At 39.5% G+C, this 20,237-nt stretch overlaps 2 protein-coding genes across 2 annotated transcripts in view; both read left to right on the forward strand.

The window, feature by feature from the left end:
* Positions 1-784: 784 nt before the first annotated feature.
* On the forward strand, positions 785-8,341 carry opn8c (opsin 8, group member c). The gene is made up of 4 exons (XM_074685605.1): positions 785-967; positions 3,827-4,120; positions 5,043-5,374; positions 7,553-8,341. The coding sequence occupies exons 1-4, from the start codon at positions 865-867 to the stop codon at positions 8,072-8,074; spliced, it is 1,251 nt and encodes a 416-aa protein (XP_074541706.1). The 5' UTR covers positions 785-864; the 3' UTR covers positions 8,075-8,341.
* Positions 8,342-17,622: 9,281 nt separating this feature from the next.
* Positions 17,623-20,237, forward strand: part of tagapb (T cell activation RhoGTPase activating protein b) — a 28,790-nt gene continuing 26,175 nt past the window's right edge. The window contains exon 1 of the mRNA XM_074685189.1: positions 17,623-17,732. Within this exon, the coding sequence (XP_074541290.1) occupies positions 17,658-17,732 (75 nt within the window). The 5' untranslated portion in view covers positions 17,623-17,657. The remainder of the gene's footprint in view (positions 17,733-20,237) is intronic.

A 20,237-nucleotide genomic window follows, 5' to 3' on the forward strand; every position in this document is an offset into this window, starting at 1 on the left:
AGTATTAGAAATTAACAGAGTGTTTTTCAGTTACTCTTTGAGTTATTTTATAGAAAGGGTGTTATAACTGTTAATACAGGGCTTCACAGTCAAGTTTCATAAAAAGCTTTGCATTAAGCCACTTAGGGCATCTGTGGTTGAGTAGTTTTACAGTATAGAGCCACTCCTCAAGATCAGGTTTGACTCTTTTTTATTTCTTAAGGAAAAGCTGGAGGCGATGCAGATGTACTTTTAATTGTTCATCAAGCTGTTTGAATCAACCCACCTGAAAACCCTGTTTAACAATCCTAACCTTTAATAATAGTCGTAATAATAATGATATTTCTTCCTTATCTTTCTGTTGTAGCAATGACATGTTTAAATTTTCTTCAAGATTACAACAGCAGAAGAAAAGTGTGCCAAATCACTAAACAACTAAAATTTGATTATAATCAAATATATATCAAGATATAAAATAGGAGCTTTATTAATCCCTTGGGGAGGTTCCCTCAGAAATTCACAAGGCGGGAAGCTGGAACAAGCAAAGTCAGGACACTCGTTTTTTTTTTTTTTTTAATATATATATATATATATCATTCTGTTACATATAGGTAAAGAATGGATTGGTTAATAATTTCCGTGTTATTTCTCTTGTCCAACCTTGAATTTTTCCATCTTTTTCCTATCAATTTCTGTCACCTCTGGCCCTCCATATCCTACAAGGTGGTATGTGCCGCAGTGCTTCCGATTAATATGACACGTGCTTCAAGTTACCATGGTTACATTCACTTGTATAAAAAGTCACCCTCCACACGTCCGCGTCACTGACAGAAAAAAAAAGTCTTGATTCAAACCAGCAAACACCAACCGAAAAAGCTACGACCAATGCCTTTAAACTGTTCGGAGGACAACGGGACCGTCTCTGCCTTCACCTCCAAACTGAGCCCCGCTGCAGACATATGCGTCGGACTCACCATCCTCTCTATCGGTACGTGCTTTCTCTTTTTTCTGTTCTGTCTGTTTACAATAGAATAGAATAGAACAGAATAGAACAGAATAGAAAAAGAATAGAATAGAACTTTATTTGTCATTGCAACAAGTACAACGAAATTGCAAAAGCCCTTCAGTCAGTGCAAAACAGTGTGAGGTGCAAACATAACTGAATCGAAATGAAATAGTCCTCCATCCAGCTTCTGTAGGATGGAGGAGTAAGCGATATTAAAGGAGGGAACAGTTAGGAAATATTTGGAAAAAAAAAAAAGATTTCGAGAAAAAAGTCAAAGTGAAGTAATGTAGAAGGATAAAAAAAAAACTAAATGGTGGTAATATATGAGTCATGTTGTGATTGAACGACCCAAAAATGCAAATAAATGCAGCATCATTTTGAAACCGATGCTGATTTCAAGTTCTATTTTATTGTCATCTTTTTATATTCATTTCCTAAGTTTTGTTTTGTTTTTTTTGCTAATTTTCTCTTTCTCTTTTTTTGTTTTTCTTCCCCCGCTGTTATTTGTTTGCTTTAATCAACTCCTTTTGACATATAGCTCATTTTTTGTGTTTTCAGAAATAGATGAATAAATACAAAATTTAAATGAAATTCAAGCTTTCTTTCCTTCTCAGAAAAGACACAACAGAGTTGGCTCTCAGGTTTCACTACAGAAAATAATTTATTACAACATGTTGACACTACAGATGTTAGATACCTTAAGTGAGGAAGGAACTTCATATTCATTTACACCTCTCGCTGCATGTATCACTTTGAGACCTGACAGATCTACCCCCCTCCACTACAGGAGCAGAGACATGTTTCCAGAAGATGAGGATTATGTTTATGTCTCTCTGTCCCTCAGACATGTAGATAAATTGGATCTGAACCAGAAAAAAAAAAATTATAAAAATTATATGTACAGAGGGTACGCGAAGTATTCAGACCCTCTTAAATTTTTCACTCTTTGTTAAATTACAGCAATTTGGTAACGCCATTTAAGTATGTTTTTTTCCCCAAAAAAGTGTACCTACAGAACCCTGTATTGACAGAAAAATTCACAATTCTTGACATTTTTACAGATTTATTACAAAAAGAAAAACTGAAATATCACATGGCCATAGGTATTCAGACCCTTTGCTCAATATTAAGTAGAAGCACCCTTTTGAGCAAATACAGCCATGAACCTTCTTGGGAATGATGCAACAAGGTTTTCACACAGTTGGTAAAGGTTGGTGGACAGCCATTTCAGGTCTCTCCAAAGATGCTCAGTTGGTTTAAGTCTGAGCTCTGGCTGAACCATGAGTCTCTGTGTATATATCTACATGTGTGTGTGTGTGTGTGTGTGTGTGTGTGTGTGTGTGTGTGTGTGTGTGTGTGTGTATTGATTTATTCATTATAATTGGGTGGGTTCAGATCCAGGAAGATGATGTTCTTATAAGTGACTAAATGCAATAATCCATTCTTAATCACACATTACATTATGTGTAAGACATATGTGTCAAATGCAGAATTATCCTCCTTTTGACTTTTTTAATCTTAAATTATAAAAGCAGTGAACACCTTTAATCATGGAGTATTAAAAGATTTGTCCTTCTCTTAAAGGGAAACGAGCTGTCAACAAAGATATTATAGGTTTATGATGGTATGGGATTTCACACATGGTCATATAACATATGCTTGCATTTCACACTTCACACGTGCGTCATCATTTGCAGTCAGCCAGATGTATAGGCTTGATTATGGCTCATAAGTATAGATATTTGGCTCTTTCATCTCTTTTCATTTTTTTACTCTGCAGAAATTAACCTATTTACAGCTTGGTTCAAAAAACATCTCCTGTCTGAATTGCGAATTTCACTATTGGCACATACCGTATGGGGGGTGAATTATTTTCTAACTCTGCAGTTTAGAGGATATCAAGATTGCAAGTTCACCTAATCATACGCACTGCTCAGCTCACCAGACTGACAGGCGCCCTATACAGGGGTCATCAGTCTACGTCATCATAAAGATGCGCACACATTTTTGTGAAAGTTTATTGAGTTTATGCAAAAGTTTTGTTTGCGCATGAAATATCAGGTGGACGACAGAAACCAGCCAGTCTTAGCCTTTTTTATATTCCTGATAAACATTAGAGGATTAAGTTGATAAAAAAGAACTAACTGCTTTACTTGCACACCGTTACTGTTATACAGAGCCCCTGGAGGGACATAGTTATAGGGACATAAATGATTAAGTTTCTGCTGAGGACCAGTTAGTTTCTTGTGTGCATGAGAAACACATTTTTATTTCTTATGCCGATGTCCCTTTAGCTTTATTTTCAGCTTTATTAAAACCAAAAGACCAAAAATGAGATACAAGATCACTGACTTTAATTTGTCACTTTTTAGCACATCCAGATGGAAACAATGACTTGTGGTGTCATGTTCAGTTCACATTTGTCTTATGAATGTTGAAAATCTGAACAATCAGGATCATTTCAGCACGAACAATGGAGTGTTGTTTTTATCTACAGCAGTGGACATCAAACCTAGCGCTTTAGTTCTAAACGCTCTTCATGTGCTGTATTGTCAGCATATAGAATACCAAAGCGATATAAATACTTCCCATCAGCTCTCTAACACCTCTGCTTTGTGTGATATAAAGCTTCTTCATGGTATGACATCACATTTTTTATGATCAGCGTTTGTTGTAGTTTCTAGCTTGTGGGTGTGTTCAAAGTTGACCAGATGTGAAAAGACTTGTAACACGTCTGGTAACGCTTCTGCTGCTACCTGACAGCACCTTCTGGTTTTCTTCAAATCGTCCTCACATTACATGAAAAGATACATTTACTCTTTTCCTTTCCTCTTTGTGTAGTTCTGCTCTCTATTCTGGGCAATGGACTGGTTCTGGTGATTTGCTATCGCAGGAAGAAGAAGATGGTGGGCCCAGAGCTGCTGTGCGTCAACCTGGCAGTGGTAGACTTCCTCTGCTGCATCTGCTTCTATCCCCTTTCCATCCTCTCCTCCTTCCACCATGCATGGCTCGGGGAGCACATCACATGTGTTTACTATGGCCTTGGCTGCTTTATTTTCGGCCTGTGCGGCATGTTCACCATCACTGCCATCAGCATCATCCGCTACCTGAAGACTTGCCACAACTTGTTTCATGGTGAGGGCCAGGCTTTCTTGATGAGAGTTTTGCCAAAGGTTAAAGGCGAGAAGGACAAGACAAGATAAATAGGCTTCACTCCAAAAGACATATTCATTTGTTTGATATATTAATGTAGATAACAATCAGTCTGTCTGCATAATGGCTGAACCACCCTTTCAAGCATTGTCGGGATGACTGTTGTCCTACAACTTTATATTCAATTCATTTGCTTCTGCTGTTCATTAAAAAATATCTAGGCAAAAGGAGAAATAGAGTAAATGAGGGAATGATATGAATCATAGTCAGAGTATTATAGTAAGTGATCATCAAAATCAAGAAAATGTCATCAGGGCTTGCGGGCTCAATCTTGGCTATAAAGGTAGTACAGTTGCAGCTCATCTTTTGATGACTTGTCTTTTATACCTTAAAATAGACTTCACTGGGTACACTTTAAATAATCAAAAATAAAGCTGTGGCATTGGGGAAAAATAGGGAATTTTAAAATAAGGCAGTGTAGTCACAATTACTAATGTCTCCCTTGTTGAGCTGAGGAAAACATGGCCTTGTTGGGTGATATAACTTGTGTTGTTGATATAACAACACAAGGGCATAACAGACATTGTCTTACACAATGCACTCTGTCATTTTGTCCCTATCCACAGCATGAATCTGAATTGTGTTAGGGGTCAGGTTTGGGGTCACTCACGGTTCTTGGAAAAAACACTTCCCTATGGACACTTATTTCAGATGTTAATTGCTTCTTTTCATTTCTGCTTCAATTGAGTTTGAACTCGTCAGCTTTAGTATGTGTTAGAATAATTTCAGGTAAGGAAGTTACTTGATATTGGACTATTATATGAAACACAACGGCAGCACTAATTGAGGATTACATGGTTTAATAGTTGCTACAGTGAACTAACTCTGGTTTCGTTCTGTTCAGCTGTGTGGCTGGAAGGGACTGACCTCCGGATGGCCTGCTGTTCAATCTGGCTCGTGGCTACCATTTGGTCGAGCTTCCCTCTGTTTGGCTGGGGCGAGTATGTCCCGGAGCCTTACGGACTGTCCTGCACCATCGCATGGAGGGGCTATCATACCTCAAAAAAGGATGCTTTCTACGTCATCTGCTCCTTTCTCTGCTTTGCACTGGTTCCTGTGCTCTTCATCGTGGTGTCCCAGTGTCTGATCCTCTACAAGGTGTGCCGCTTTGGCTACTCATTGTCCGCCAAAGGCATCCACATCAACCTGCGGCAGACTGAGAAACAGCTTTCTGTGGTAAATAAACAGTTTTTTTTGGCTGAGTGTTGAAATACTTCTTGGCCAAGGACATCAGAATGTATGTCAATGAGGCCTTGACTCAGCCTGTTTTTCAGAACAGCCCACTGCATGCTAGATACGAATGTAGTATGTGCTACATACTACACACAAATGTGGTATGTTCTGTAAACTGCAACAAGGATTTGATAAAATCAACTAGAAAAGCACTCAGAGAGCACAGACCTCTGCCGAGCATATTGTGACTGTCGCCAACACTTTAGTCCTACTTTAATGTTATACTCCCTTTCAGCAGACTGTCTACTACAATTTGGTGTTAGTTGCAGGTTTGTACAATAATTTGTTACCTGACAGTGTTGAAATTTATGATGATCAAATTATGATCTTAGTATCCAGAATATTGCCAGGATCTGGATCATACTTTTACATCCATCAGAAATGCTTCTGACCTTGTTGTGTATTGTTTTGCAAAGCAATCCATTTATCGTGGAGTTACATACACATATTGTGAAAACGGCCCTATCTCACAATGATAAAGAATCCTTTAAAAAAAATCCTCGACCCAGATGGTGATCTGGATCACCTCAAAAATTTAATAACTTCTTCTTTATACCATTTTGAACATTTCCTGAACATTTTATCAAGATATGTTCGATACTTTTTGAGTTATGTTGTTTACAGACAAACATACAAACTCTTCCAAAAACATAACCTTCTTAGCAGAGGTAAAAAAACCGCCATCTCATATTTCGTTTTCAGTGTCTTGCATCCCACAGTTTTTGCGACCTTGATGTGACTTAGTCATTTATATGTCTCTTATTCATATGTTATCTTATAGACTCTGAACACTTTAATAAACCAACCGGGTCAAAGCCTCCGTAATCTTCCGTTGCAAATATCAAATATGTCAAATATTTACCTTTCCTGGTCAGACTTCCATTTACCAATTTTCTTTTATTCCTTTTCTCAACCTCATGACAGAACACAGTCCCGGATGGCCTGCTGTCCACATTAATCACCCATTCATCATGTTTGTTTCCTCTTCGGAAGTCATGTTTGATCACGTAAACTTCTGTGAGATCTCAATTTTGCATTGCTAAAATAGCTTTGTGTTTGGGGTATTCATGATTAGGAAAGGTGAACCAGACCCAGTGAGGTTGTTTCAGAATATTTATTGTACCCTTGGGTAAAGTCATTTTACAGTGAGTGAGTCCTCTCGTATCATAGACACACAAAACAACACGAGACAAGGTGACGACAGTGCTTAAGCTAAAAGAACAAGAAGGACAGCCCTGAGATTAAAAGCAAGATAAGTTAAAACATTAGTGGGTAAAAGAAGGCCTAAAATATGTCAAACCAAGCTAAAAGACAAATATGTGCCATTAATAAAAACAATATGAAAGAAACAGTACAAGAAATAAGTAAATTAGTGAGGTAAAGTTTCAATTTCTCTCATTTGTTAATATCCCGGATGGCTGCTGGTACAAAGCTGTTTTTATATTGTATGGTTTTACAAGCAGAAACCATGAACCTCCGCCCTGATGGAAGCAGCTGAAACTCTCCATTGAGAGGGTGAGAGTCATCTCTGACAATAGAGTTACCAATCCTCTGTAGCTGTTTGGCATACAGGGATTCCGGGTAAAGCTGAGACTCTCCAATCAGTTTACAAGACCATTCCTCAATTTGATTTAAACAGTTTTTGTTTTACACTGTTTTATTCAAGTAAATCTCAAAGATCTGAAGAAAAATATTTGAACTGGTCTGTATCAGGGAAACTGTTAAAAAATGACCAATGACAACATCTCATTGACTTAATAATGTGAGGCTTCGTGCAAAACAGAGGCTGCTGTGACAGTTAGACATTAATCTCTCTTCAGTTTGATGATGATGATGCCGGATACAAATATGTCATTGTAAGTGCAGAACATTGGCCTCATGTTCTGGATATCTGCTGAGAAGAAAAGAAAAAAAGGGGGAGAGGATATTTCTATCATTATTTGAGCCACATTATCATTTCTATATCTAGAAAGGACAGTCTCCAGGGGAACATATGCCACATGTTTGTCATCCGTCAGATATCAACGACTCTCAAAAGATGTTATTGATGAAGGTTTTGAATAGGCATGACGTGTCTGCTTCATTTTGCTAATCCTGTGTAATCATTGTGTCCTTCTCCAGATGTTTTTCTGCATCAGCCTGGGCTTTGTGATAGCCTGGGCGCCGTACTCTATCGTCTCCTTCCTCTTCATTTTCAACAAGGGAGATAGGTACATGGCACCGGAGGGCTTTGTTTTCCCCGCCCTTTTCGCCAAAAGCTCCCACGTTTACAACCCCCTTATCTACTTCTACTTCAACAAGACTTTCCAGGAGGAGCTCCGCTGTCTGCTCCTCTCCTTTTGGCCAAAGATGGGAGGAAATCGAGTGGGTGTTCAGGTAGCATCACACAACCAAGCTCCTTATCCCATCCACATCCAGCTCCAGGAGAGACGCTGCATAAAGAAGACCAGTTTGGCCTTGTCTAGGGAAAGAACTCACACCAACAACAAAAGCAAGAACAAGAGCAGGAGCAGCGCTACAAAACACACCAGCTACCGTTTCCACAGCAGGAAGGTGTATGCCTGCTGGGGGTCCTCACCAAAGAATGTAGTCACCTTCATGGGGAGTAAATCTGCCAAACACTCCATACCTGTCTCTATTTAGAGACTTTTTCATGACTTGACCTTTATTTCCTTGTCGTCTCACAACAGTAAAGGAGAAACCACTTCTTTTTGAAGGATATTTGGTTATATTGAGCACAGCTGATAACAATGCCACTAATACCTGAATTCAATCACTTTAGTTCTTGCTAACTGAGGCAGCTGTGGCTCAGGGGCACAGTTGGGAAAATAATTACTTTCAATTATTTCAGCCCACCTACCCAATAGGTAGACCTCTACTTCCTTATCCTTTTCATTAATACTCTCTGTTCTTCTGTTTTTATTTGTTTCGTGCTATTTAATGTTTTTTTTTCTTTGTTTTTTTTTTAGCATGTATGTTATTTAAAATGTATTTATTTATTCTAGTTTTGATAAACCCTTTTGCATTAAGAAATTTTAAACTTGTTGAGCATAACTGTATGTGAATTGGTTGTGCATTTATGAATATGAGTTTTGATGTATTAAACTAAAAAAAAAAAGAAAAAAGGCAGACTTCTAATAAGCGCTCAAAGATGGCGACATAACTTGAAAGCTCTCACGGTCACTACTTTAAAAATACTCCACTAAAACACAGTTTAATTTCCAGAAATAACCTAGCATCCATGGAGTGAAAAGCAAGAGAGCTTCGGTGGACATTAAAAATCACAACGAACGAATGGGGCAGAAAATATCTGACAACAAAAACCCTGGCATGGAGAGGATGGAGGCTTGCCGCAACAGAGGTGAATTGACCACCGCTTGTGTGTTGTGCATGTGTATATTTTGTGTTGTATGTCTGCTGTATGTGGACCCCAGGAACAGTAGCTGCTGAATTGGTAGCAGCTAGTGGGGATCCAATGAAATAAAGGAATAGAGGGAAAAAACCATTCAGAGCTGGGCATGAATATACAGGAACTGAAAACAGACCTCAAACAGGAATTAATGGACTTCAAAACTACTTCAAGAGCAACATCAAACAGGAATTCAACAATTTTAAAATGGAGATTAATCAAAAGTTGCAAAGTGTCGCTACTTATGGCAACGAGTAGAAAAACAGAAACAGCTAATGTTGAGCTTTGGGACACTTTACTTGACTCTTTTAAACAATAAAAACTACTCTCAGATAAAGTCATAGATCTGGAGGGGAGAGCTCGAGGTAATAACATATAGTGGGGTTCCATGTATGGGTAATTTCTCATTTTCATTTCAAGTTGATGCAAAAGTTTTGTTTTCACTTCTAGAAAGATTGAAAGGGTCTACAGAACATTTTTGGTTCGAGGGTCAAGTGTGCTAATCAAAAAATTGCCCTCTAGGGGGCGTTGAAGACACTACAGGCAGACAGGGAGATACAGTCTGTATTTTGATTATGGTTAAGATGTAAAAAGCCGTTGCAGCTGGAGTCTGACAGGTCCACGGCAGCAGGCCGTCCAATTCACTGATCTAGAGGAACTACAAAACAAACTCAGAGACTTTCCCCCCGGCAGTCTAAACCTATAGCAGCATAACTAAGAGCTGGTTCAGACCTGATCCAGCTCCAACTGTAAGCTTTATCAAAAAGGAAAGTTTGAAGTCTACACTTAAAGGTAGAGACCTCAATTGGTAAGTTATTCCAAAGGAGAGGAGCCTGACAACTAAAGGCTCAACCTCCCAGACTACTTTTAGAGACCCTACTAATAACGAGCAGGCCTGGTTCTGGGAACGTATAGTGACCTAGACAGATAATATGGAACAATGAGCTCTTTAAGATAGGATGGCCCAATGCCATTAAACACTTTGTAACTCAGAAGAATTCCAGGTTATAGGTAGCCAGTTTAAAGATGCTAACACTGAAGAGATGTTCTCTCTCTTCCTGGTCCAAGTCAGTACCCGAGCTGCAGCGTTCTAAACCAGCTGAAGACTTATTAGGACAGCCAGATCTAATCTGGAGGAAACAAAAGCATGGACTAGTTTCTCAGGTCCTGATCAAAAAGAACTCCCAGGTTCCTGGCAGTGGTGCTGGAAGCCAAGCTGATGTTGTCTAAGGCTGCAAGGTTGTTCAAGAAAGCTTCTCTGAGATGTTTAGGTCCAAGAACAATGACTTCAGTCTTCTCTGAGTTAGGCAGGAAGAAGTTTCTGCTAATTCAGGGCATTATGTCTTTGAGGCAGGCTTCAACTAACTAAATGGAGTTTGCAAATGGCACACAGATGAATGAGCTTGATCACATCAAGGCAGTAGAAGAAAGAAAACAATTGAATAACGAAATAAGACATTAGAAAATCAATAACTAAAGGGGATTAAGTTTTTGTAAGGTTATAAAAACTTCCTGACACATATATCAAAATATTGTTAATGAAATATAATAATAATAAAAATAAGCCTTCCCTAACTCACAACTCTCAGGTAGTACAAAGTAAGGGATTAAATGAAACAATTTCTCCCTCAATGTGGCAGCTGTATTGTAGCGGCTAATATAGTCAATTTGGAAAGATATGAAAAACAGCAGCCATCTTTGATTTTTGCCATACCATAATACTCAAAAACTCAATATTTGAATAAAAGTAGATTCCCTACTCAGTATTGACTTAAAATAGCAAATAGCAATAGAAATGACATTAAAAAGCAAAATGAAAAAAATTAAGACCTTTAAAAAAAATCATAAATTCGGTTGTGGTCATTTTGGAAAATGAGCTGAAATATAATTGTCTTTCCATCTGGTTTCTTGATCCTCGGACAAAAATGGTTTTATAGACCCTTGTCAAGAACACCAATCTGCTTATTTAACAAGCACATCAGCCTATCGGACCCAGATGTCAAGACGAGACCATCTCTAGATGCATGTTGGTTAATTTCCAGAGATATGACATCAAAGACAAGGTGCTTTAAGCAGCCTGGACCAAGAAAATCACTTGCAGAGGTAGGACAGTGAATTTTGCACATAATTTGTCTTCTGAAGTGAACAACAAACTTAGGGAATAGAAGGACATTAGGAAAATATTGACGAAGAAACAGATATGTTTTTAAACCCCATAGCCCGCAAAGACAAGGATTCACTAGGAAAACGAAGCTCGCCTCTATTGTGCAGCAGAAGCAGCCTACGACATGTTGGGGAGAGGCCACACTTTAGTAATCATTGGTACATTGATATATTAATAACTTGAGTACAACAGCTCATAAAATGAGATAAGCACTCTTACTTTAAGTAGCAAATAAATGCTAACAATAAATTCCTACTTTAATGAAATACATTTCTTTTGTTAAATTTCAGCACAGTGCAATTGAAGATGAGAAATAAATTAGCGCTACAGAAATAAACGTTTGGGATTTCAAAAAAAATGTGATAAAGGGTTAATCAGACTGTTAAAGAAATGAAATACAAATATATTTTATACACAGCTAAACGTATCAAAACGCAAAAATCTGCCCATATTCCATTGTGTAACTGTGATTCTCACTGACAGCTTGTGTTTGAGCTCAGAGGCTTGTGGGGGCTGGGGTTGCTTCCAGGCTTGAAGCAGCAGTGCTTCAGAGGGGAAAGGAAGGTGAAGGAGTAGAGAAGCTGGGCTGAGAGGCACTGCAGTTCAGTCCTGGGAAGCACTTGAGACATGAAGAGCAGAAAACAGATTAGTCACAGGAAGACACATCGGAGATTTAACGGAGAAACAATCTCAAAAACTAATACTTCAGATACAGGACAAGTTTATGACTGAGAAGGAGGGATAAAGGATGAGCAAAGCCAAGGTGGAATATACATCCTTGTGACTGTGAGGGAGTGGAAAAGTAGGCAATTTTCCATGCTGGACATAAACGCAGCACTAGAGGTTTATATCATGGGCCATAGAAACTCGAAAACTTAAAAATTTTATCAATAAAAAAATTGATATATGTTACCACAAAAACACAGATGTGGACCTACAACTTTATATTCAATTAATTTGCTTGTGCTGTTCATGAAAAATACCAAGGCAAAAGGAGAAATAGGGTAAATGAAGGAATAATATGGATCATAGTCAGAGTATTATAGCAAGTGGTCATCAAATTTGAGAAAATGTCTTCAGGGCTTGTGGGCTCAATCGTAGCTATATAGGTAGTACAGTTGCAGCTCATATTTTGATGACTTGTCCTTTATACCTGAAAATAGACTCCACGAGGTACACTTCTAAATAATCAAAAATAAGCTGTGGCACTGCGGGGAAAAAAGGCAATTCTAAAATAAAACACAACAATAAAGCAGTGAATCATAATTACTAATGTCTCCCTTGTTGAGCTGAAGAAAACATGGCATTGTTGGGTGAATCAACTGTTGATATAACAACGTTATAATGGGGGTCCTCACCATAGAATGTAGTCACCTTCATGGGGAGTAAATCTGCCAAACACTCCATACCTGTCTCTATTTAGAGGCTTTTTCATAGCTTGACCTTATTTCCTTGTTGTCTCACACAGGAGCAACCCCTTTTTATTGAGGTTTTATGAAGCACAGCTGATATTAATGCCACTAATATCTGAAATAAGATGTTAGAACTTTTTTGTTTTGGCAATGTCAAAATACTAGATGCCTGAACTTAACGTGTAAATTTTAAAACTGCTACATATTCATGTGTTTAACAAATTGCTAAATCTGTCTGTTCACCGCTAAAGTCATTTTTTGTAAGATGAGCATGAGATCTTCATGAGACTTTCCAAATGATGAGGTCATTGCATTAGGATTTCCTGACTAGGTCTCCTGCTTTTTATCCGTTTCTCCTGCTGAACTCTGGATTTGTAATTTGTCATGTTGTTTTGTATTGCTTTTTTTTTTTTGGCACATTAATGCTGTTGGCTTTTAAAATTGCCTGTGCGTGAATGACTGTCTGTCTCTGTGACAGCCCAGCAATTGACTGACTACCAGTCCAGGGCGTACCCCGCCCCTCGCCCAATGACAGCTGGAATAGGCTCCAGCCACCCGCGACCCTGAACAGGATAAGCGGTTCAGAAAATGAGAAAAAAAAATTGAGTGACGGGTGTGAAGCACCAATTTCTGCCCGTAGCTCTGCCCCAGGCTTTAAGGTGGCTATCCAGACAATGGGCAGAAGGGGATGGTGGAGTGTGTAAGACAGAGAATAAAGAAAGTGTTTTAGAGAGACATAGGAATTTGAGCTGTAAATTATGTATCCCATTGATAGTTATAGATTTCCTAGTAAAGGTTTAGATTTCTCCCTTCAATCTTAACATAAAACGCCTGTATCTTAATTTTTATCCACAGTAAGGTCTTCACATTGACATGATTTGAATTTGTATTTCCACATTGTACATTCATTGTAAGGCTCAACCATAATCACAAATCCCCACATCTATGAATATCAAAATGATTGAGCAATAGACACCACTGATGGATATGATCTTATTATTTAAAGAAACCAGAGATCCTTTTTTAGATTCAGCTCACACTCTCATTCTTTGGTGATTGAGAAAATTTGCAAATGGAAAGAAATCAAATTCTCCAACAGAGCAGAATGATTTCCATCTTGTGTATTCATGTGGAAGCTGAGTGATTTAACAGCGTCATTCATGTTAATGTGAATATCTGGTGCTCTCACCGTACAAAGATCTCCATCTACTGTTGTCCAGTGAGGAAGCAAGAACAGACAGTGATTGTCAGAGGCATCAGCTGTTGTCCAGAGAGATATTTTTAATCCAATAATCTATTTAACATGTCTCGAAACCAAGAGTGGGTTAGGGTTAGCTAACTTCTAAACCAATGGAGACAGAATAACACCTGTAATTTAGCATATTGCTAAATTAGCTAAATTAGAAATTTTAGCAACTATGAGAGACAAAATGTAGGATTTTTAAAGAATTTATTCGTAAATTATGATGTAAAATAAGTATTTAGTCTCCCACAAACAAGTAAGATTTCTGGCTCTCAAAGACCTGTAACTTCTTCTTTAAGAAGCTCCTCTGTCCTCCCCTTTTTACCTGTATGAATGGATTTTTTCTCACTTTGTCTCTCTTAGTTGAAGTGTACCTCTGATGAAAATTACAGACCCCTCTAATCCTTTTAAGTAGGAGAACTTGTGAGATCAGTGGCTGAGAAAATACTTTTTTGCCCCACTCTAATCGGTTGATATGCTTGTGTATCAGATTTTCCCAAACCTTTCTCAGAACAACATCAACCATTCAATAATGAACGAGGTAGCCAAATTACACATTCCACATCCAGGGTAAACAGACAGTTAGCTCCTCAGTCAAACAGGAAGATCTTACAGGAAACACAAAGCAGTGAAGGCACTCTGATTCAGACCAATCCTTTTGAAATATCTTTTGACATTTTCACCTAGGATTTGCCAATGTGCTAAAATTATGTAACTTTGTGATAATATTGAGCCTAATGAGCAAAGCTGCAGAGAAACACCATGTTTTCCCCTCATGTTTGTATCAGGAATACGACCTCACGAGCCAGGGAGCCAAGAAGTCTACCTTTACTTATTTACTCCCTTAATGTTCTCTAAATAACTCCATTACAGTAAGCTTACTTTGTCACCTACTTCAAGTTAGCTTTATAACAGCTATAGCTTGTACCGCTCCATCTCTAAAGGTCTTCAGAGTGAGATGTGACATGATCAGCCAGGCTTTGCCAGTTGCATCTAATTATGTAACTCTGCAATAATAGGATGCCTAATGAACAGAGCTGCAGAGCAAAAGAGTGTGTCAGCCTTTGTCTGAATCAGGAATAGGACTTATTGGTTTTATTCAATGACCTGTCTCAGGCTTTTATCTGGGTTACCCTGGTGACACACACACAAACACAGCTCAAGGCAAAAGGCAAACATCTAATACCTGTCAAAGGCCGTTCTGTTGCCCTGGTTAGAGTGTTCAAAAGTTCAGACAATGCATAAAGAGGGTAATTCTGGTCATGTGGAGTATACTGATGTGGAAAGGCAAATTCAGAGTAGTGTTTGTATTGAGCCAAACCGAATAAAAGGCGATCATCTCTGTGGCTTTACCACACCATCGAGAAAAAAAAAATCATTTATAGAACCCAAGTAAGCTCCATTCAGAGTTTTTGACTGCTGAATGGGAGTCAACTTAAACACACAAATGTACTTATACAGTTTTCCATGACAACATACTGTACATAGACTATAATTTGAGCCAGGGTGTGTCTGCTTGGGCTGACAGAGACGAGGCAATCTATGACATGTCCTGTCTCAGCTGCAAAGCATCACTCAAAGTCCTCCACCACCCCTGGTGAAAGTCCAGACAAACCTGGCTCATGTTGTTCGAAATGTTGTCTGTTACCTGTTCCAATGGAGGCCCTGGCCTGTTAACACCAGTTCCAGGCTTGGCTCTCAGACCAAGTCAGATTCACTTCATGCTCCTTGCTTCACTCCCAGGACCTCTGGTTTACCTTTACCCATTAACTCCCTTACTATAGGCTAATGAGACTCCATCACAGCAAGCTAACCTGTCCGTACAATTGTGAGTTGATAAAAGCCAGCTACCATTTTTCATCTCTGCTGCTAACATTACTTCATTAAAGCAAGCTAACATTACTCCATTTGTGAGCTAGCATCACTCTTTTTTGTGAGCTTACACTACTCTACCTCTGCTGCTAACATCATTCCATTTCTTTATAACTGTGAGCTTACATTTGCCATTTCTCCTTGTGTAATGGGTGTGCCTGAACTGAATGCACATCTATCACTAAAAGTTCCTTTTGCATTGTGTTCTGATAATGATGATAGGACAGTGATGATGGTAGGAAGGACACGGACCAGGGCTGCGGCTGATTCTTCTTTAAACAATAAGTTTGGTTTATACAGTTTTTACATTGTTTATAGAATGAAGTAGAACAAAATACTCACCCAGAAGGCTTTCCTGATCCAAGCAGTGCTTCGGGAGATATTTAGATCCAAAATCGTGCAGCGTATAATGGGATCCATCAGGGCATAGACAGCGCCGCTTCTAAAACTGCATTAATCGTCCGAAACTCTTGTTTTTCACCAATGTTCCACCATGGTCCGCTCCGGGTTAGATATCGATGATCTGCTGAAGTCTGTGTCACTCCAGACAGCGCAGTGTGGCTGTAATGACCTCTGAACTGACAAAGTGTCTGGAGTGGCACAGACTGCAACAGAGGACTAACTCTGAGCGGACCATGATGAAATATTGGTGAAAAACAAGTTTTTAGACGATTAATGCAGTTTTGGGAGCGGCACTGTCTATGCCTCGATGGATCCCATTATACAGACGTCCGCTGCACGATTTTGGATCTAAATATCTACCGAAGCACTGCTTGGATCAGGAAAGCCTTCTGGGTGAGTATTTTGTTCTACTTCATTCTATAAACAATGTAAAAACTGTATAAACCGAACTTATCCTTTAATATGGTGCTGCACTCCTGTACAAGTAAAAGAAAATAATCTTGACATGCAATCTTTCAGTTTCTGCCATTTACGGGCCTCCTAACCTGTACCTGCTAACAAACACATGGAAACCCTGTAGTTTCTCTCAATACATGTGGCTACGTATTACCTTGTAAAATATGTTTAAACAGTCACATGAGCACACGAAAGCAACTCTACTGCATGTTCACAGTCTAATAATAAATAAAACTACCTGTTAATGGATTTTTCAATGCTTTTTAACATATATAAGTGCGTATGGTGAACGCAGAAAACTTTTCTTACCTCCTCTCAGCAAGCCTAGCACGAACTGGAGGCTCAGCAGTACATCACCTAAACATCGACGTCTTAAAGAGACAGTACAGGTATGGCAATTTAGATTCAATAACAATAACAACAAGAACAAAACACCACAAAATGAACAGCTTTTATATGTGTATATCAGGATTTGGTGATGTTTCATACATTTAAAAAAGGTATTTTATTATAACCTAGTTATACTTGCTAGCATTACTTTACCACTACTAGCTAATATTACTCAATTGCGACAAGCTTACACAAGTCCACTGCAAGTTCAACACAAAACTTCTTCCCCACTGCTAAAAAAGCTCAATCCCCCTTAATTAGCTTTAACTCAACCCTTTTTTCAGAGGACATCAAATCATCTTTTATGAAAAACATTTTTTCTTAAGATCTAGTTTCTTTATTAGTCTCTAACAGTGAGAAAACAGCCCTAACCTTAAAAACTCAGTTAAGGGAGTTGAACTGTGCGAACATCTATCAACCCAGCATATTCTCATGTGGATATGGTACGAGGGGGAGAGGAAAAATGATGACACTGTTTTCGTCATAGAGGCACCGGCTGTCACGATATCTCACCATTGTTGGTCTGAAATGGGGACATAGTGGCGCAGTCTCATTAAGGGGAGAAGCTGCCCCACTGGAGAGAAACAGGACAGGTTGGAGGGTAGGCATATACTTTGGGAATGGGGGGCTCAGATCAGAGTGGCACTGCAGGTCCAGGTCAGGCACAAAGAACTCTCTCTCCTGTCTGTGAGCCGGACGGGGCCCCATTGTTGTCACCCTCATTAGCACCGGGCAAAGAGGGGACTGTTTTTCAGCTCAGGAGACGTCATTCTGTAGCCTCTCCCCCGACTAGTTCGCAGAACTCAAATTGGGACAGAAATTAGTTTTCATCCACTCACAGAGGAGAAACTGGAAGGCAGGAGATCTAAAGCTTTGGCATGGACACTCCTGATAATGGGATTGTAGCAATGAGGAGAGGAAGCTACGATGATGCTGCTGCTTCATTACGCCCAGTGAGTATTGACCCATCAGTGAACAGTAGAAGGGCAAGGTTTTTTTTTTTTTTTTTTTTTTTTTAACTTCAATTACTTACCTGAATTTGATTGAGGTAATTTATGAATTAACACTAAAACATGCTTGAAGAGACCCTATAATCTTAAAACAGAGGTTTTGCTAACCATGTATTTTAAAATGGGTAGAAAATGTCGCCAAAGGTCAAGGATGAAGAGAGAAAGCTTTAACTAGCTGGATAACGAGAGCTGAGCAATGTTTCCTGGGTTTTTCCATTATGCGGAATTTGGAGGTGATAAAAGCTGCAGAATTTGTTCATTTTATTTTCATGTTGCTATTAAGCATGCTGGGAATGCAGTGAGTGTAGCTGCCAGCAATGTGGTGCTTTGACCTTCCAGACTGAAGGTTTAAAGTGCTACCAACACATTAGTAAGAGGCTAAGAGGTTAGGATTAGGTTCGTGGGGTTAGTGGTTACTAACCCTGTACCTAACCCTAAACTGGTGTGGTCTGGGTTATGGCCCACAAATTAATTTGATATTTATCACTGATCACTGGATCCACTGCTTTTGAGGTAACAGGCTCTGACCACAGATGTTATTTTACTTCCAACTGATAGAGGGCACTTCTTCCAAATGCAAAAGGAACTTCACAAAGCAAGTGTCTGAATGCCTCGGAATTGCAGCCACAGGTAGACATGTCCACGCTAAAAAGGAAGCTTGATCAAGAAAACCGTACCTTACAGGCAGGATGATTACACATCTCATCTCATCTCATTTTCCACTGCTTATCTGAGCCAGCGGGGTAGCGGGGGCAGCAGTGCCATCAGCGAAGACCAGTTGCCACTTCCACCAGCTCCTCTGAGCTGATCTCTCCACTGTGTCCTGGGTCTTCCCTGGGGTCTCCTCCCAGCTGGACATGCCCAAAACACCTCCCCAGGAAGGCATCCGGGAGGCATCCTCACCAGATGCCTGAACCACCTCATCTGGCTCCTCTCATTGCGGAGAAGCAGCGTTTTTACTCCAAGCTTCTCCCGGATGTCCGAGCTCAGAACCCTATCTATGAGCCCAGACACCCTGCAGAGAAAGCTCATATCAGCAGCTTGTATCCGTCATCTTGTTCTTTCAGCCACTACCCACAGCTTGTGGCATAAATGAGGGTCAGAACGTAGATTGACCGGTAAATTGAAGCCTTGCTTCTGGCTCCTCTCTCTCTTCACCACAACAGACCGGTGTAGCGTCCACATCATTGCCGATGCCGCCCTGATTCGTCTGTCGATCTATTGCTCCAGTTTGCCCTTACTCGTGAACAAGACCCCGAGGGGGTTGTATTTTTGTATTGTATTTAAAGACAGTCAGCAGATACAGTAGTTGAGCAGCACAAGCATTTTTCAAAGGAAAAATACAACAGTCTCTCTGTCTCATTGCACTGTGACACAGAGAATTTTTGACATTCAAAATCATGTTGTGAAAAAGACGAAGCATAACTGTAAATACTTTTCCCTGGCTATGGATGAGAGTACAGATGTGAGCCAGCTCCTCATTTTCAGTTCTGTGACAGTTCATTTGAAGTGCATGGGGAATTACTGAAACTGGTGTCCTTGCACGATACCACAAAGGGCATGGATATTTTCAACGCTACAAAAACTGTAGTAAAGGAGCATGGGGGCTTTGACAAACGTTATACCTGACGGCACACCATCCATGAAGGGAAGATGCAATAGATTGGCTGAGCTCCTCCACTGTATCATACACAAGTTGGGTAACCATTAAAACTTTTTGAGAAATTTCTAATAACGGGTGTGCAAATCGCTTTCATAGTCTTAAGAAAACGTAACTTCAGTCAAGTCATGGATTAAGTGACCAAAGTTACTAACTTCTTTGTAGGGGGTAACAGGGCTCTCAGTCACAGGACATTTTTTTTGCCCTTTTGGAAAAAGTGAATGCCACCTATGGAAATTTGCAGATGCACTCTGATATTAGATGGATGAGCCATGGGAAGTGTATAGAGAGGGTTTTTTTGCACTGCACAATGAACTCCCTATGTTATTGGGGAAATCGTTTAACACCACTACACGGAACCACTCAACCGGATATTTTTTTATTTCTTCACTTTTTTATCCGTTTTTAAAAATCTCAGTTTATGAGGGTGAAATCACCGTGTTTGTGTGGTTGAGAGGCCCAATTGGACAGAAAAATGTGCGTTTGGGAATATATCCATTTACGTGTGGTTCAGGCGTAAATCACCTCAATATACAGCTGCAGGGGAGATGCCAAACTGCGTTGGTCCTGTATGCACACATAAGCACCTCCCAGCGCAAACTGGCACAGTCCCGAGACGGTTTCACATCTGTGTCTCCAAATTTGGCACACTTTCCTTCCTGTAAAGAGATGTGCAAAGATGTTACAGAATGTGAGAATTTATTTGCAAAGTACCAAACTGACATAGAAAGTCTGCAGTGTGGGCTTTCAAAATATCCATGCCATACAGCCACGAGTTGCTTTATTCA

This window comes from Halichoeres trimaculatus, unplaced genomic scaffold (genome assembly GCF_033239565.1).
Source record: "Halichoeres trimaculatus isolate MK-OKI-2021-1 unplaced genomic scaffold, fHalTri1.1 fHalTri1_scaffold_13, whole genome shotgun sequence".
Classification (NCBI taxonomy): domain Eukaryota; kingdom Metazoa; phylum Chordata; class Actinopteri; order Labriformes; family Labridae; genus Halichoeres; species Halichoeres trimaculatus.

What these genes read in the sequence shown, in the direction of transcription:
- opn8c (XM_074685605.1), top strand. Translation starts at nt 865, where the DNA reads ATGCCTTTAAACTGTTCGGAGGACAACGGGACCGTCTCTGCCTTCACC. An exon ending in ACTCACCATCCTCTCTATCG is followed by an intron (nt 968 to 3,826) that starts GTACGTGCTTTC and finishes CTCTTTGTGTAG; the next exon opens with TTCTGCTCTCTATTCTGGGC. An exon ending in CTGAGAAACAGCTTTCTGTG is followed by an intron (nt 5,375 to 7,552) that starts GTAAATAAACAG and finishes GTCCTTCTCCAG; the next exon opens with ATGTTTTTCTGCATCAGCCT.